The 15,625-nt window shown below is 38.7% G+C and overlaps 1 protein-coding gene across 1 annotated transcript in view; it reads left to right on the top strand.

The window, feature by feature from the left end:
• RALGAPA2 (Ral GTPase activating protein catalytic subunit alpha 2) overlaps positions 1–15,625 on the top strand; it is a 341,780-nt gene that overhangs the window by 47,751 nt on the left and 278,404 nt on the right. The window contains exon 4 of the mRNA XM_025876863.2: positions 9,172–9,255. Coding sequence (XP_025732648.1) covers positions 9,172–9,255 — 84 coding nt within the window. The remainder of the gene's footprint in view (positions 1–9,171; positions 9,256–15,625) is intronic.

Genomic DNA, 15,625 nt, shown 5'->3' with positions numbered 1-15,625 from the left:
CTACTTATTACTTACCTGGAAACTCTCTGGAAGTGATATTTTTGTTTTATTTTGTTACAAAATGGCACAGAAAAGACTGCTAACTGGTTGTGCTGGCGCCAAAATTGAAAAGACCTGAAAAATACAGTTTTTAGCCAGAAAATAGAAGCTTGTATGAAATGAAGGAAAGTATGGCATGTTTGCTTATGATTGAGATTTCCCATGTAAGATCCTTGTGTGAAAAGAAGACTCTTCTTGAATTTGTTTTAGTGAGTGCTTTATTCAGAGCAAAACCATATATTGAGGGTAGAATTATATGCTACTAATTCGAGGATTTGTGAAGGTCTCTGGATAGTTGCTCATTAAAAATAAAGTCTAGTGAAATTTGATTTTCGTTAAAAAGATATTAGACCTTTGCATGATCTCAAGCACAGTGAAAAAATAACCGCTTACAGGGGCGCCTGGGTGGCTCAGTTGGTTAAGCGACTGCCTTTGGCTCAGGTCATGATCCTGGAGTCCTGGGATCGAGTCCCACATCGGGCTCTCCCTGCTCAGCGGGGGGTCTGCTTCTCCCTCTGACCCTCTTCCCTCTCGTGCTCTCTGTCTCTCATTCTCTCTCTCAAATAAATAAATAAAATCTTAAAAAAAATAACCTTGGTGCCTACACTTCCATGTTTTTGAATATTGCATTTTTAATATAATGAAAATGGTTTCCTATTTGTATCTGTCTATTTTGATCGATATTGATAGTACTTTTCTCCACTCCATGGTTCTGTACATCTCATGCTGGTGCTCTTAAATAACCCTCTTTTTCCCCACAGTCTTAGCCTTTGTTCAGAGCTTCAGTCTTCCCTCCTACTGGAGTATCCTGATAACTAGTCTTTTGGTCTGTGATCTTCTGCCCCTTCTGTCTCCCTCACCCACCTGAATTGCTCTTTGTATAATGTAATTCTGATTCCCTTGGCCTTTAAGATGAAGACTGAACTCCCTGCCAAGATGTTCAAAGCCCTTCCTGATCTGGCCTTTGCCTGCGCTCCATCCCTTGTCACCCACCTTACTTTTGCTCCTACTGACAACAAAGCAGCAGGGTTTTTGGTTTTTGTTTTTTTCCTGCTACTTCTTAGTCTGCCTAAAATACTCCACTGCCTGGCTTACTCCTGTGTATTCTTTAGGATTCAGTTTAAAGGTGATCTCCCTTTGGAAGTGTGCCTTGTCTCTACTCACTTCCTTGTGCATGTACTGACATCTCTGATGTTCTTGCCTTTCCCCCTTAGGGCTATCATTTTTAGAGCAGGAACAGTGTCCTATGTCACTTTTATCTCCAATCCCTCACATGGTACCTGGCATAAAAGGGACACTTAAGAATACTTATTAATGAGTCAAATAAACAGTTGATTTAAAGGAAATTTGTTTTAATTACTTACACTACTACCAGTTCAAATCCCCATCTATAGCTTAGTGATTTGCAGCACTTAGAGATGCTTTTGTTGTTATGAAATTTGTTTTTCTTTTCTTTTATATTGATTTCTTCCTTAAATCACCTTCTATAAACTTTTTGAGTTTAAGCTTATTTTTGTTTATTTCATTCTGGTATTACAGAAAATTAAACTCTACAGATTTGCCTCTTTTTCAGCTTTGACCGATTTTTGTTCTACAGCATTCACATTGTTGATAATCTTTAGTCTGTAATTATGGGTGTTTTTTTTTTTAACTTGATTGTTGCTCACAAGAACAAAATCTCTCAAGAACTTGCAAATTTTTTTAGTTTAAACTCTCAAAGGTGGATGTGCAGTGCATTGAGTTTACTTGTGACTTGTGCAGCTCCTACTTTGAGGGTTTATTCACATGGCTTAGAAAAATAACTTTTGGTAAATTTTCGTTAATGTTAGAATCTGTGAAGTGAAATTTTGTCTCTCTACATATATATTAAACCACTCTTAACTATATTCAAAGATGTTGTATTGCACTCTATGGCCTCTTTTATCTGTCAAAGATAAAGTGTATTAAAATCTCCTATGATAAATGTTATTTCCCCTCAGTTACTGCATTTCTTTTATTTTCATGTACTTTTTTGTTTTATTTTCATGCTATGTTCTTGGTTGCCTAAAGGTTCATATTATCACTAAATTGTGGAATTACATTTTTAATCTATTTGAAATGATTCCCTTTGTCCCCCTTAAAGCCTTTTCACTTGATATTAATACTACTTTGCTGTGTGTTTGTGCCCATGCATGCCTGAAATGTCATTTTCTGTACTTTATTATTAAATCTTTCTGCCTTTGAAAGCCAGTTCTGACTGACTTGGTCTTTGGTAGAGGAATTTAACCTGTTTGTATTTATGATTTTTTGTGTGTGATAATCAACATTTTTGGTTTTTCTTCTACTTCTGTTTTTTGAGGGAGGGGTTACTTTCACTTTATGGAATATACTTTGTGATTTGGAAAATATACTTTCTATTTTCTATCCTTCCAATAATTATCTTTATTAGTATTTTTTATAATGCAAATTTATTTATTTATTTTTAATTTAAATTCAATTAGCCAACATATAGCACATCATTAGTTTTTTATGTAGTGTTCAGTGATTCATTAGTTGTTTATAACACCCAGTGTTCATCACATCGCGTGCCCTCTGTAATGCCCATCATTCAGTTACCCCATCCCCTCAGGCCCTCCCTTTCCACCACCCTCAGTTTGTTTCCCAGAGTTAAGAGTCTCTCATGGTTTATCTCCTTCTCTGATTTCTTCCCATTCACTTTTCCCTCATTGCCCTATGATCATTTGTGCGATTAATAATTGTCTTTAAATTAGCAAAATACTTTTCAAAACTTTTTTCTTCTAATTAGGCATAGCAAGAGTAAAGCAGTACTTGGTGATGGCCCCATGCTTTTGCTTTAATCCCATATATTTTTTGTACTTCTCACTTCTCAGTTATTTTAAGTATTTTGTTTCCAGATTGTTTTATTATAATATTTTTAGAATGTTATTTCTCTTAGGTTAATAATTTTGAGGATTTACTCTAGTTTTCATAACCATATTAACTCCTATTATATAAGTATAGCTCACTGTCACAGTGTTTATACCCCTGCACCTTTGTTTTTGAATTGTTTAATTAATCTTTGTGTTTGCTGGAATGTGAATTTGCTTAGTATGTTGAGGAAGGGAGATGTGTGGCTGGTATACTTCCAGCTCTAGAATATCTTTCTTTTAGCTTCAAACATATAAATCTGGCTATATATTTTCTGAATCATAATCTTTTTTTTCATCAAAATTCTGAATTTTGTTTGCTTTTTAAAATAGCTATAGTTTACTGTAGCTATCTTTATCATGTACTGGATTCTTACATAAGCACCTGGTAGTTTGGGACTTCTGTTCTCCATATGGGTGGTATTCTGGTGCCCATTCTACTTGGCTTGGCCTACAGTGAGCCATTGACTACACAGTCTTCTGGAGCTTAATGTTGCAGAGAAAAAGACTATTAGCCTGAAACCAGACTGTCCTTGTGGCCTGGGTACTCACGGTGTTTTCTTTAAACCCAACTGCTGTGTTGTCAGAAGTTTTCTGACCTTTTATTACTCAAAAAGTCAAGTAACTAAGACTTAATATTCTTTTAAACCAAACTCCCTATTTTTTCCATAGTCAGCATTTCCTTTACCTTGCACCCTGCGTCATGTGGCTAGTTTCAGGGAGAGTTGCACCCCGTGCTCCCTATTTCTGGACATAACAAGTTTAGTTGGCCATTATTTTGGTAGATTACCTGACATGAGTTAGGATGTAATCTTGTCCTCATTCTTCATCGTCCTACCTTTTAAGTGGAATTGAAATTAAGTGTGAATCTACTTGGATATGTTGCAATCATCTGGTAATAATTTGGGAAAAAAATGTTTCCCACACAAATTAAACAAAGATCAGCAGTTTTAAAGTACACTATAGCATCTTGTATAAACTCGAGCTTACATTTCGCATTATTCCTGGTCATGCAGTAGGTTCTGAAGAAAAAAGAACTATGGATAATCAGTTAAAAGAATGACAGATTCCCTGATGTGCTGATCAGTAGTAATACCTAATTTTGATTTCAAGTGTGCTATAATGGATTACCATATAGATGCAGCTGAGCACTGAGCATTAAACAGAACCATGTGTTTTTCAGAAAAGTAATATTTATTCACACTGTGTGGCTTTCTTGAAATTTTTTTTTTATTTTACTCTCCAGTGAAACTACAAACAAGATGTCAATAGCTTATGTGGCATTCACAGTAGTGTAGCTTAGAATATCAGCTGCAGTAGATGCCATAATATATTTGCCTCAGCAAAGATAGGCTTCATCTGGGACTTTCTGAGGGACAGGCTTAGCATTTAGACACAGATGGTCGTGTGGGGCTTTATTTTTATTGATTTCAGAGACTTTAACGCATAAAAAAAGTGGTCCTTGCAATATTTGGGTACAAAAAGAAGCATCAGTGTGGGTGACGTTTCAACCTTTGAATTGTTGTGTAAGATTCTGTCCATTTGGGAATGTTTTTAGTAACTCAGACTTTGGGCATGGTGTTTCATATCCAAACCTTATTGAGTTTATTTTTGAGTGTCTTTAAAGTCCATCCATTTTATAGATCTGAAAACTTTTATCCAGAAGTGGTAATGATCATAGGCCTGATCTCTAAACAAGTTGGAGACTAGTAGTGGCGACAGACAGTATCTACGTGTCTAGATACATGTCATCTTGCTGTGTTTAGTTTTCTTTATATTAAAAAGACATTTTTCTCTATTGCACATTAAGAAAATAAACCCAAATCAAGGAGACATAAGTATTTTGGAAAGCTGAGAAGCATGATTCAGTGCCAAATTGGTTTCCTTACTAAAGTAAAGCTCTGAAGAACAGTGGGCATGCCAAGCATTCATCTAGTCCAATATAAGATCTATCCTGAATCTGTGGAGTAATTCTCTCAGCATCTTCTACACGATGTTTTAAAATCAAATGGCAGGATGGGATCAAAAGATGATCCTGGAATGCCCCGCTGGGGCGCCCAGTGCCCTTGGTGGAGAATGCATGAGAAAGTAGGATACTGAGTCACTGCCGTGCCATTCACTCAGGAAGACTGAACTGCAAGGAAGGAGGCAGAAAAAGGACCAGAAAGACTCAACAGGCCTAGGCTTTAGTCAACGTGAGACAGCAGCCCATTGACAAGAAATGATGCCAGCAGAGATGCTGTCCCGGGAGTAGGGTACGCTGCTCTTAGTACTTCAGCCTCTTAATATGATGAAAATATTCTAATTAATCATTGGAAGATTATTGTGACAGAGAGGTGTGTCTCTTCTCATCCCCAGCCGGTGACTGAGCAAGGTGGTGGTATGAGAACCTAGCCATTTTCAGGCACGCCAGACCCCTCTAATGCGCCGTCTTTGCTCTGGAGCTTCTGCTAAGCTGACAGAGACTTTCAGCTCTCTATGGTGGTCTGAGGCTCCCTGCCCACTCCTACTTCCTCATTTCCCTTCCACAGAATTCCTTTCCAGTAAACCAGGGCACTCCTAACTCCACAGTGTCCATCCTCAGAGAACTCAGCCTGCAATGACCATTATTCATCTGTTATCAAACATACCGAACTAGCCTCTGTAATAAATTTTTCAGTGAAGGGAAGTATGAGTTAGAACCATAAGACTTAGATGTGAATGGAGGCCATCTTTCTCTCTTTAGTCTGGAAACTTCCTCGCCCATCTCCAGACCATGATTTTTCTGGGCTCTAGAGTTGCTTATTTGTCCGCGGCAGCCTGACTGCTGAGACCCTGGTCCTTCTTCTCAGGTCCAGAGTTGTTGATTTTCTCTTTGCTTGTGATGATTTCCCATAATCTATAGACAGCTCTCTGGGTCCTATACTCCTGTCTGTGTCCTCATCTGCAGCTCATGGGCATGCTGAGGTGTACATTCTGTTGGTAGGACAGTGCTTGCATGGGTTATTAAAATATTCCAGAGAGAACAGACTTAATTTTTCTTCTTCTGATTCCCTTTTACTGTAATGAAACTTAAAACATAACCTGGTTTTTACCCTTACTTCCTTCTGTATATTATTCATCTAATACACATGTTGGTGTATATTGCAAGGTGAAAACCTACTTGATTTTTTCCCTCAAAGAGCCATTTACTTGCCTCTGCACAGTTTATAGATTGATCAATCCTGCCTGGTGTTTGATGTCTGGCTGACAAAAGTTATGGGTTCTTCAGGCAACAGAAAATGTTGAGTTCATTTGGGCACCTGGGTGGCTCAGTCATTAAGTGTCTGCCTTCGGCTCAGGTCATGATCCCAGGGTCCTGGGATCTAGCCCCGCATCAGGCTGCCTGCTTGGCGGGAAGCCTGCTTCTCCCTCTCCAACTCCCTCTGCTTGTGTTCCAGCTCTCGCTCTCTCTCTCTCTCTCTCTCTCTCTCTGTTAAATAAATAAATAAAATCTTTAAAAAAAATGTTGCATTCATTTGATTCAGTACTGAAATCACTTTTCTTATATTTTCATTTGCATCAGTTTTCTTATATTTTCCAGCATATTTTAACTTTTTCTAACTAAGTGTACATATAAATAGTCATAAGTATTTTTAATCTCCAAGACAAATAAATGTGCAAACACCTGGCACATTGAAAATTTTTTCTTTGACCTGTGCATACTTGTCTCCAGCTTCTGCTCTTCTTTCTTCATCCTATTTTTAAAAGATTTTATTTACTTAAAGAGAGAGAGCACAAGCAAGGGTAAGAGCAGAGGGAGAGGGAGAACCAGACTCCCTGCTGAGCAGGGAGCCCGATGTTGGCTCGATCCCAGGACCCTGGGATCATGACCTGAACCGAAGGCAGATGCTTAACGGACTGAGCCACCCAGGTGCCCCTTCCTTCTTCATCCTTGTTGTCTTCGGAGAATTTCAACATACCGGTATCTCTAGGGTTTCATTTCATCTCCTTTTAAGCCGTCTCAGAGGGATCTTACACACACATTGTCTTCAGCTGCTACCTGTGTTCTGTTACCATCCAAATCCTGCTTCTGCCCTCCAGGCCCCTATATCTAATTGCCTAGAACATCTCCTCGAAGAAGTCTGTTGACACCTCCAATTCCAGGATGTCCAGAACCAAACTTGACATGCTTCAGTTCTGGGATTCCTTCTGGATTTGATATCTTAGATAGAAGTATTGCCATCTGCTGAGCCACTGGGGAGTCATTCTTGAGTCCTCCATTCACCACAACTACTCTGACCACCGTCTTGACAGTTTTACCTCCTAGATACCACCATTATATGCTTCTCTTTATCTTGCTGACCTTTGTCCAGGCCACTTCGTTCCTCTGGTGTGCTACCATTGCCTCTTCATTGATATCTCTGCCTCTCTTCTCAGCCATCTTAAATTCCACTCCAGCTGGAACCCATTCAGTGACTGCACAGTGCTCCACTTGTAATACTCAAAACAGTTCTACAAGTAAAAAGCATGCATAATTCTTCTACTGAGTATTTATTTGAGCACATGCTGTGTGCCAGCCGTGCTCTTGGTTCTGGGGACGCTTCAGAGAAAAGACAGAGGTGTTCTTGTTCTTGTGGGGCTTACACTCTGGGGGAGGGAATACCGCCTTCAAATGAGTGAACGTGAAGATCACTTCAGCTAGGGGTGAGGGCTAGGAAGATGACAGAACAGGTGGTAGAGAAAGCATCAGAGCAGTGGTGAGGTGGCACCCAGAAAGAAAGAAGGTGCAGAAGGGCCTCTGTGGGGAGGTGGTGCTTGCAGTGAGAGGGATGGTGAGGTGGCGCCATCGGCACAAGGCTGTGGGTGGAAAAGCATCTGGGCAGAGCAAGGAATCGGTGTCATTTAAAGTGACAGACCTGCGTCTGACATTAGGAGAAGGAAGGGAAAAATGAAGGGGGGGAATCGGAAGGGGAGATGAACCATGAGAGACTATGGACTCTGAGAAACAAACTGAGGGTTCTAGAGGGGAGGGAGGTGGGGGGATGGGTTAGCCTGGTGATGGGTATTAAAGAAGGCACGTACTGCTTGGAGTACTGGGTGTTATGCACAAACAATGAATCATGGAGCACTACATCAAAACTAATGTCCTGTATGGTGACTAACATAATAAAATAAAATTAAAAATAAATAAATAAATCTTTAAAAAAAATAAAGTCACCTGTGTCTGATGGAAATTTACCTGTCGTGCCTTTTCTCAGTAGATGTTCTTACATGTTCATTGTTGTTAAATGAGAACAAATGAAATAATACAGGTATATGTCACTGACCCTGGGAAAAGTTAAGACAAGAAAATGAAAACAAAACCTCAGGCTGGCTCAAATGGAGGAGGCAGTTGATTAGCTGCCTGGAAATATACCAGGGGATCTGGATATACATTTTTTACCTTCATCTTTCAAAATGTTAGAATATTAGCCTAGACTAACCTAGAATGAGGATTTTTCATGGTAAAATAGTGATGTGTTATCAATATCAAGAAATATATTTTGATAAGTTTTTGGATTTCTACATTTCTTAAAAAGGTGGTTGCAGATAAAGTACAAAGAATCTTATGACCCAAGAGTATACTTGCCAAAACTTATTTTAAAGTGGGAAAAAAGGAAACAGGTCATTTGGGTTTTTTTTTTTTAAAGCTGCTTTTATTAGCCAAATACTCTTGTATATCATACATTCATTCCTTATTGTATCTTCCAATGTGTGGGGGTGAAGAAGGCGGAATTCTGAACTGCAATCCTAAACTTATTTTTAGGTATTAATTTCAAGAAATTCTTGGCAGCAATTTCATTTTGTTATTCCACCGTATGTTCATGGTCTTATCCTCCTTGTTGTTCATCTTTCTTCCTGACTCTGGTCCTTGTCCAGAGACTAATAATGATGATAATGGAAAGGGGAAGTGGAAGATGAAAAAGCAGAAACCTGGGGAATCTGGCATTTGTGAAATTATTCTTTTAATATGAACTTAAGCAATGACTATGATTTAATTAAGATAAAATGATCATTTTAGGGTTTTTTTCCCCCTTCTCAGGGGAGGAAGGTTGCTTGGGGCAAGTAAAAGACACTGTCCCATGGGCTACAGGGTCAGGTGCACTATTTACGTTATTGGAAATAGATTTTCTTTTCTGATACACACACACACACACAGTACTATCATGAAATGTGTAGTTTATTTTCTCTTTATATCTTAACAATTTTTAAATTTGTTTTATAGAAAATACTGCAATTTCTACCTGAACGAATTTTCTTTCGATGGCATTACCAGAGTATAGGTAAGAACAATTTAAAGATTTCTAAAGTGATACAGATTTTTTCCAGTTGAATTTTCAGTAATATTTTATATAATTAGCACCATTAAGATTAGGTTATAACAAGGAATGGTAACAAGGGTATTCTGGTTAAAAGTAAGACAAGTCCAACCTGCACTTTGGAGGAAAATAGAATATCTATCCCTACGTCATAAGTGCTCCTTGAAAAAGATGGTTCATTGACCAGCAGCATCAGCCTCACCTGAGAGCTTGTTAGAAAATGTAAAATGTCAGGCCCCAGCCAGACCTACCAAATCACAGTCTGCATTTCTAACAAGAGCTCCAGGGGATTCCTGTGCACAAAATTGAGAAACATTTGATCCAGAGTATTTTTAAGTAACTTTTCATTTTTTTCTTAGAAAAATATCTTGTTCTTCAAGACTTTATCATTGATGCAGAAATACTCTGTTTGAATGCTTTTGGGTGTGGCAGCAGGAGGGAACTTGAAATATAGCCAAGTTACCACTGCTGTGCTTTCTGTGCAGCTCTTGACATCGAGCAGTGTTTCCTCTCAATTTAATATTCATGGCACAACTGGTGTAATTTGTGCTATTGACTGTGAATCCTACTTTCTTTTTAAAGTGTCTGGTTTGGTCTTTCTGCCTTTGAAGCCTGACAGTTCCCCCTTTTTTCCTCCTTGACAGATGATCATATTTGAGGAGAACATAACCTCATAATGGCATCTTTACTCTCTGATCATTCATTCAAATATCTATTGAGGGAGAAACAAAAGTTCTGGGGTAGAAATGAAGAATATCTCACCATGCTTGTATTATATAAGCTGATTGCCAGGGTGAGGGATAGGTGAGAAAAAAAATAATTACAGTATAATTGTTGCTACGAAAAGTGTAATGGTAGCAAAGAAAGTCGAACAATTCTATTCAGAGGACTTGAGGAAGGCTTCAAGAGAGGTAATCACTACCTGAGCCTTGAAATACAAGTGTGGAAAGGGTTTCCTAGATGAGAGATCAATCTGTGAAAGACGTGGGACCTGAAAGAACATGGCATTTTCGGTGGATATTTCAAAATTCAGAATCCCAAATTTAATTTAGTACTATTTATGTGAAAAAATATAACTGATACTTATATAAACTGAACTGTTTAGTGAAATATATATAATAAATACATCTCCCGAACTGAATGATTAAATCATTACTTGAAGGTAGAAGCCTTGGTCTTTAAATCTTTCAAATACACAAAGAAGATTTTCCTTTAAATTATAGTGTTATTGATAGCATTTCTGTTCATTGATACTTCAGCATTGTGTATTTAAAGTAAAAATTTAAAAATCAAATGGTAAGTATAATCTGAAGAGGAATTGTAGGGATTTGTAACGCTCCATGGTGTAGCAGGAATGGATGAAAATGAGAAATAACTGCAGGCAGAATTTTTTATTTGTGCTAGGTATAATCCATCCATTCTGTTTTGTCATATGTATGAAAAGGATACTCATTTTCTACAGAGAGTACTTTAAAATGTCTGAAGATTAATAGGCCCCCCTCATCCTGAATAAACTTACTAGAACTGGGTGTAGAAATTCATTTACTATTTGTGTTGTGAAACTTTATGCATCTCGGAGGTGGTGTATGGTATTACCTTAATTCTGGCTACTATTACCACATGGACTGGTTAAGATTGCAGGTACAAGTAGCTTTTTACCCAGTTTAATAATGTCTGACCAAGAATAGTGACTCTTGGTTGGGATTGCAGAGTACTAGTCCCCTGAGCCAGCATAAGAGCAGGTGCTATTTATCTAGTTTAGTGTGTAGAATAAGCTAGTTTATTTCGTGTATAGAATAAGCTGGCTGTATAACATGGCCAGTATGAGTCATGTTTCAGAATGTTGAAGTATGAGCATTTGCATATAAAATCATCCTTATTTTGATGCTTATATGCTTAATACTTGAATCAAACAGGCTCTTTTCAGATAAATGTATTTTTGCATGATTTATCAAACTGGGTAGAAGTTGGTGATTAGGCAGGTCCACATACCTTTTATGATGATCTTCAGGCTAAATGTACTTTGGAATCAAAATTTTTCAGATTTTAGAATGGCAATGTGGTGTATTGATGTTCAGCAAACATTAACACAATGTTGATATCTATATGTAACACCCCAGGGGACTGGACAGTACCTTGTAACCAAGAGAATTCTTATTTCTGCAGCCTAAGATATGAAGTAGCCTCAGGTTAGTCGGGTGTTGCCACCACATGAGTTCAGATTCAGGTCAGGTCCTGTCCACCGTAAATTCCACACAAAAAGCTTTAATTTTCATAGATTCTTAGATTTTGAAATTTCCAGTAGGGGATTGTGGATTAGCAATTCTACACATTTTCTTGACCTCACTCTCTTCCATTCTTCCCAGTTTATTTGGATTTGTTAAAACGGCCACCATATGTCACTCAAGGTCTTGACCAAATTAGTTATAAAAACTAAGAAACTATAAGGAAACACCAGATTTTAAAGGGAAAGGAATGTGCCTTAAATATTTCCATAGCGTCAGCATCTTCTTGACTTCTGTGAAACCTGTTGAGGCTAGGACAGGAAGCTTTTCACTAGTCAGTTCCAGACATTCTAGGTATCTAATATTCCTTATTTTAGATCTTTTATATTCTAGATATCTAATATTTCTTACCTAATATGAAGAACACTACTGTATAAACTTCTTAGTTAAATGTCACTGTGGCCGATAGTGGCCAAGATACTCTGGAATACTGGTTTAGAACCTTGAAGCTGGGTTTACATACCACTGATTTGGTATACTTCCTGCCCCACACTACAAATAATGTCCCTAAGTATAGAAACCTAAAATAAGAGCAATTCCTATATTCTGCAAGTCTTAAAAGTTCTCAGACCTACTGGATAGCTAGGTTTTATACAGAGAAAGAAGTCAATTTGAAACATCAGCTGCCACAATGTTTGAAGTGAGTTTCTTATCCTGCCATCTTGTTTTGTCAGTAGCAAAGAGAGCGGTTCTGTTTCTCTCTAAACTGTTTTTAGAGGGAGAAAATAGTCTGTAAGTTTTTCTATGCTTAAGGATTTATATAAGCCATTGAATGAGGAAGCCTGTTTGGACTCTAAGTGTTGTAATGTGAAATGAACAGTGTTCATTATTCCAGGCATCTGGAGATACTGCTTCAAGTGAGGTTTAGAGAGTAAGAAGATTAGGGAAGTGGCTGACAGAACACTCACCAACTGTGATGTCTGCCAACCTGCTGCTCAACGGTTTGTAAATTCCGTGACTAATTATGAATGAGAAGATTTTCCTAAAGCCAATTTTAGGCCAATACATCATGGTGGACAAGGGTGGGCACTTGAAGCCTTACCTCTGTAATAATGAGAGCTGACAGGATGTGAGGAGATGATAAAAATGGCACATCAGTAAACCAAGGGTATTTGGTGCAGGGGCAGGCTGTGGCCCCCTTTCATGTGCCCATGCATCATCAGTATAGAATTCAAGTTATATGTGTTTGCTTTGGAAGGTTTACTGCTCATGAGCCTCAAGGAAGCAGATTTCTTGTCCCATTCAGTGTACAGTGCTATGCCTGTTTGCAATAAATGTTTGCTGTGGGTGGAAGGATTTATTTTGTACTAGAGATGTTTTATATCAAAAATCTTCAAAATAAATAGCCCTTGGGTTTAAAGGATTGGGCTCAAATGGAAAATTCACACAGTACCTTATACGTTTTTTTAATTTAATTTAATTTAATTATGTTATGTTTGTCACCATACAATACATCATTAGTTTTTGATGTAATGTTCCATGATTCATTGTTTTTGTATAACACCCAGTGCTCCATGCAATACGTGCCCTCCTTAATACCCATCACCAGGCTAACCCATTCCCCCCTCAGTTTGTTTCTCAGAGTCCATCATCTCTCATGGTTCATCTCTCCCTCCGATTCCCCCCCCTTCATTTTTCCCTTCCTTCTAGTGCCCTCCATGCTGTTCCTTATGTTCCACAAATAAGTGAAACCATATGATAATTGACTTTCTCTGCTGGACTTATTCACTTAGCATAATCTCCTCCAGTCCCATCCATGTTGATGTAAAATTAGGTATTCATCCTTTTGATGGCTGAGTAATATTCCAAAACCCAAAAACCAAATAATCAAGTCAAAAATTAGGCAGAAGACATGAACAGACATGAACAGACACTTCTTCAAAGAAGACATACAAATGGCTAACAGACATATGAAAAAATGTTCATCATCATTAGCCATCAGGAAAATCCAAATCAAAACCACATTGAGATACCACCTTACACCAGTTAGAATGGCAAAAATTGACAGGGCAGGAAACAATGAATGTTGGAGAGGTTGTGGAGAAAGGGGAACCCTCCTATACTGTTGGTGGGAATGCAAGTTGGTACAGCCACTTTGGAAAACAGTGTGGAGGTTTCTCAAAAATTTAAAAATAGAGCTACCCTCTGACCCGAAAATTACACTCCTGGGTATTTACCCCAAAGACACAGATGTAGTGAAAAGAAGGGCCATATGCACCCCAATGTTCATAGCAGCAATGTCTGCAATAGCCAAACTGTGGAAAGAACAGTTCAATGGCCCTTCAACAGACCAGTGGATAAAGAAGATGTGGTTCATATGTGTTTTTTATAGGAGTCATTATTAATCTTTGCTCAACCAGGTTCTTCTTATACAGAATATAAAAACCAATGCATAATTAAACTGCAGATTTGTTTATGACTTTTTAAGAGTATCCTTTGCTTTATGCCTTGGGCTACCCAGTGGCCTGACAGTGCTTGGGCTGTGAACACAACCTCTGAGCAGCCTTATTTCTCAAAGTTTCTACAGCTCACTGGGCTCTAACTACTGCTTGGGACCCTGAGCCCGACAGCCCTCCCTGGGTTCCTCGTAGTCAGGACACACCACAGCCCCCTCTTCCTGAGGGAACAGGGTCTCCTGTGCACTTTACACTAGGGCTCCCTCAGAGATGCATTGCAGCCAGGCTGAACTGCCTTCATGTCACCAGGTGATGGCTGAGCCTGATGCCCCTTGGACCCACTTGGTGTCTTCCCAGGGTCCTCTCTGGGGTGCTTTTGTCATCGTTGCCTGCATTTCTTGCCCTCCTTCCCAGTTTGTACTCGACCCTCTGGAAATCCTCTCACTGGGTTAAGCGACAGCCCTAGAGCCTCACCCTCTTGGGTTCACCTCCTCGGCTCTCTGAAACCTGGCTTTTCTCAAATCAGGCTTCTTTGTCTCCCTCAGGCCTGTGGGAGTGAGATCATGGTCTTTCTTCTCCAAGGTCCATTCCAGACCTCACCCACCACCCCCTCTGTGGAAACCTCTCCCTTGACTAGGCCTTGTCTGTCCTTGTTGCTGCCATATCTTCTGATCTGCCTACTTGCCTTTTTTTTTAATGGCTTAGCTGTCTCCGAGTCCTTTCCCTTCTTATCAAGTTACCCATCAGCTCCTTGACCCCTCACCCTCCATGGTTTCCTGGTTTTCTTCTGCACTCTTGTCATCATACAGACCTGTATCTGAGCACAACCTCTGTCCTCCTGATCTTTCACTTAGTCACTTCCAGACCACCTGCTCTGTTTTTTCCTTTTCAAAAAAACAGCTCTTTTGGGGGAGTATAATTGACATACAATAAACAATATGTATAGATAATGTTAATTTTGAGAAGTTTTGACATAGGTGTATACCTGTGAAATCATTATAACAATCGAGATAATGAACATAGCCATCATTCCCAATGGTTTTCTCAAGCTCTTTTCCCACCCTCCTGCCCAGTCCTCCAGGTCACCACTGATCTGCTTTTTGTCATTATAGATTAATTTGATTTTCTAGAATCTTATAGAAATAGAATCATGCAGTATATACTCTTCTTTGTTTGGCTTCTTTCACTCAATATAATTATTTTGATATTCTGTGTTGGTGCATATATTAATGGTTCATTTCTCAGTACTATAGTATTCCATTGTATAGATATACCATGGTTTGTTTATCCACTCACTTGTTGATGGGCATTTGGGCTGCTTCTAGTATTTGGATATAAACAAAGCTACTGTAAACATTTGTGTACAAGTCTCTAAGTCCACATGTGCTTTCCTGTCTCTTGAGAATGGAATGGCTGAATCGTATAAAGTTATATGTTTGACTGCCAGAGTGCTTCCCATAATGGTTGACATTCTCACCAGCAGTATGACAGTTGTAGTTACTTTACATTCTCATTGACACTTAATATGATCAGTCTTTTTATTTTAGTGGTAGTGGTATCTTATTGTGGTTTTAATTTGCATTTCTCTAATGACTAGTGATCTGGAGCATCTTTCATGTGTGATTTGCCATCTGTATATCTTTGGCAGTCTGTATGTTTGAATCGATTGACCTTTTTTT

This window comes from Callorhinus ursinus, unplaced genomic scaffold (genome assembly GCF_003265705.2).
Source record: "Callorhinus ursinus isolate GAN/ISIS: 27379988/994484 unplaced genomic scaffold, GSC_fseal_2.0 scaffold29, whole genome shotgun sequence".
Classification (NCBI taxonomy): Eukaryota; Metazoa; Chordata; class Mammalia; order Carnivora; family Otariidae; genus Callorhinus; species Callorhinus ursinus.
This window is presented reverse-complemented; position numbering and strand designations above follow the sequence as displayed.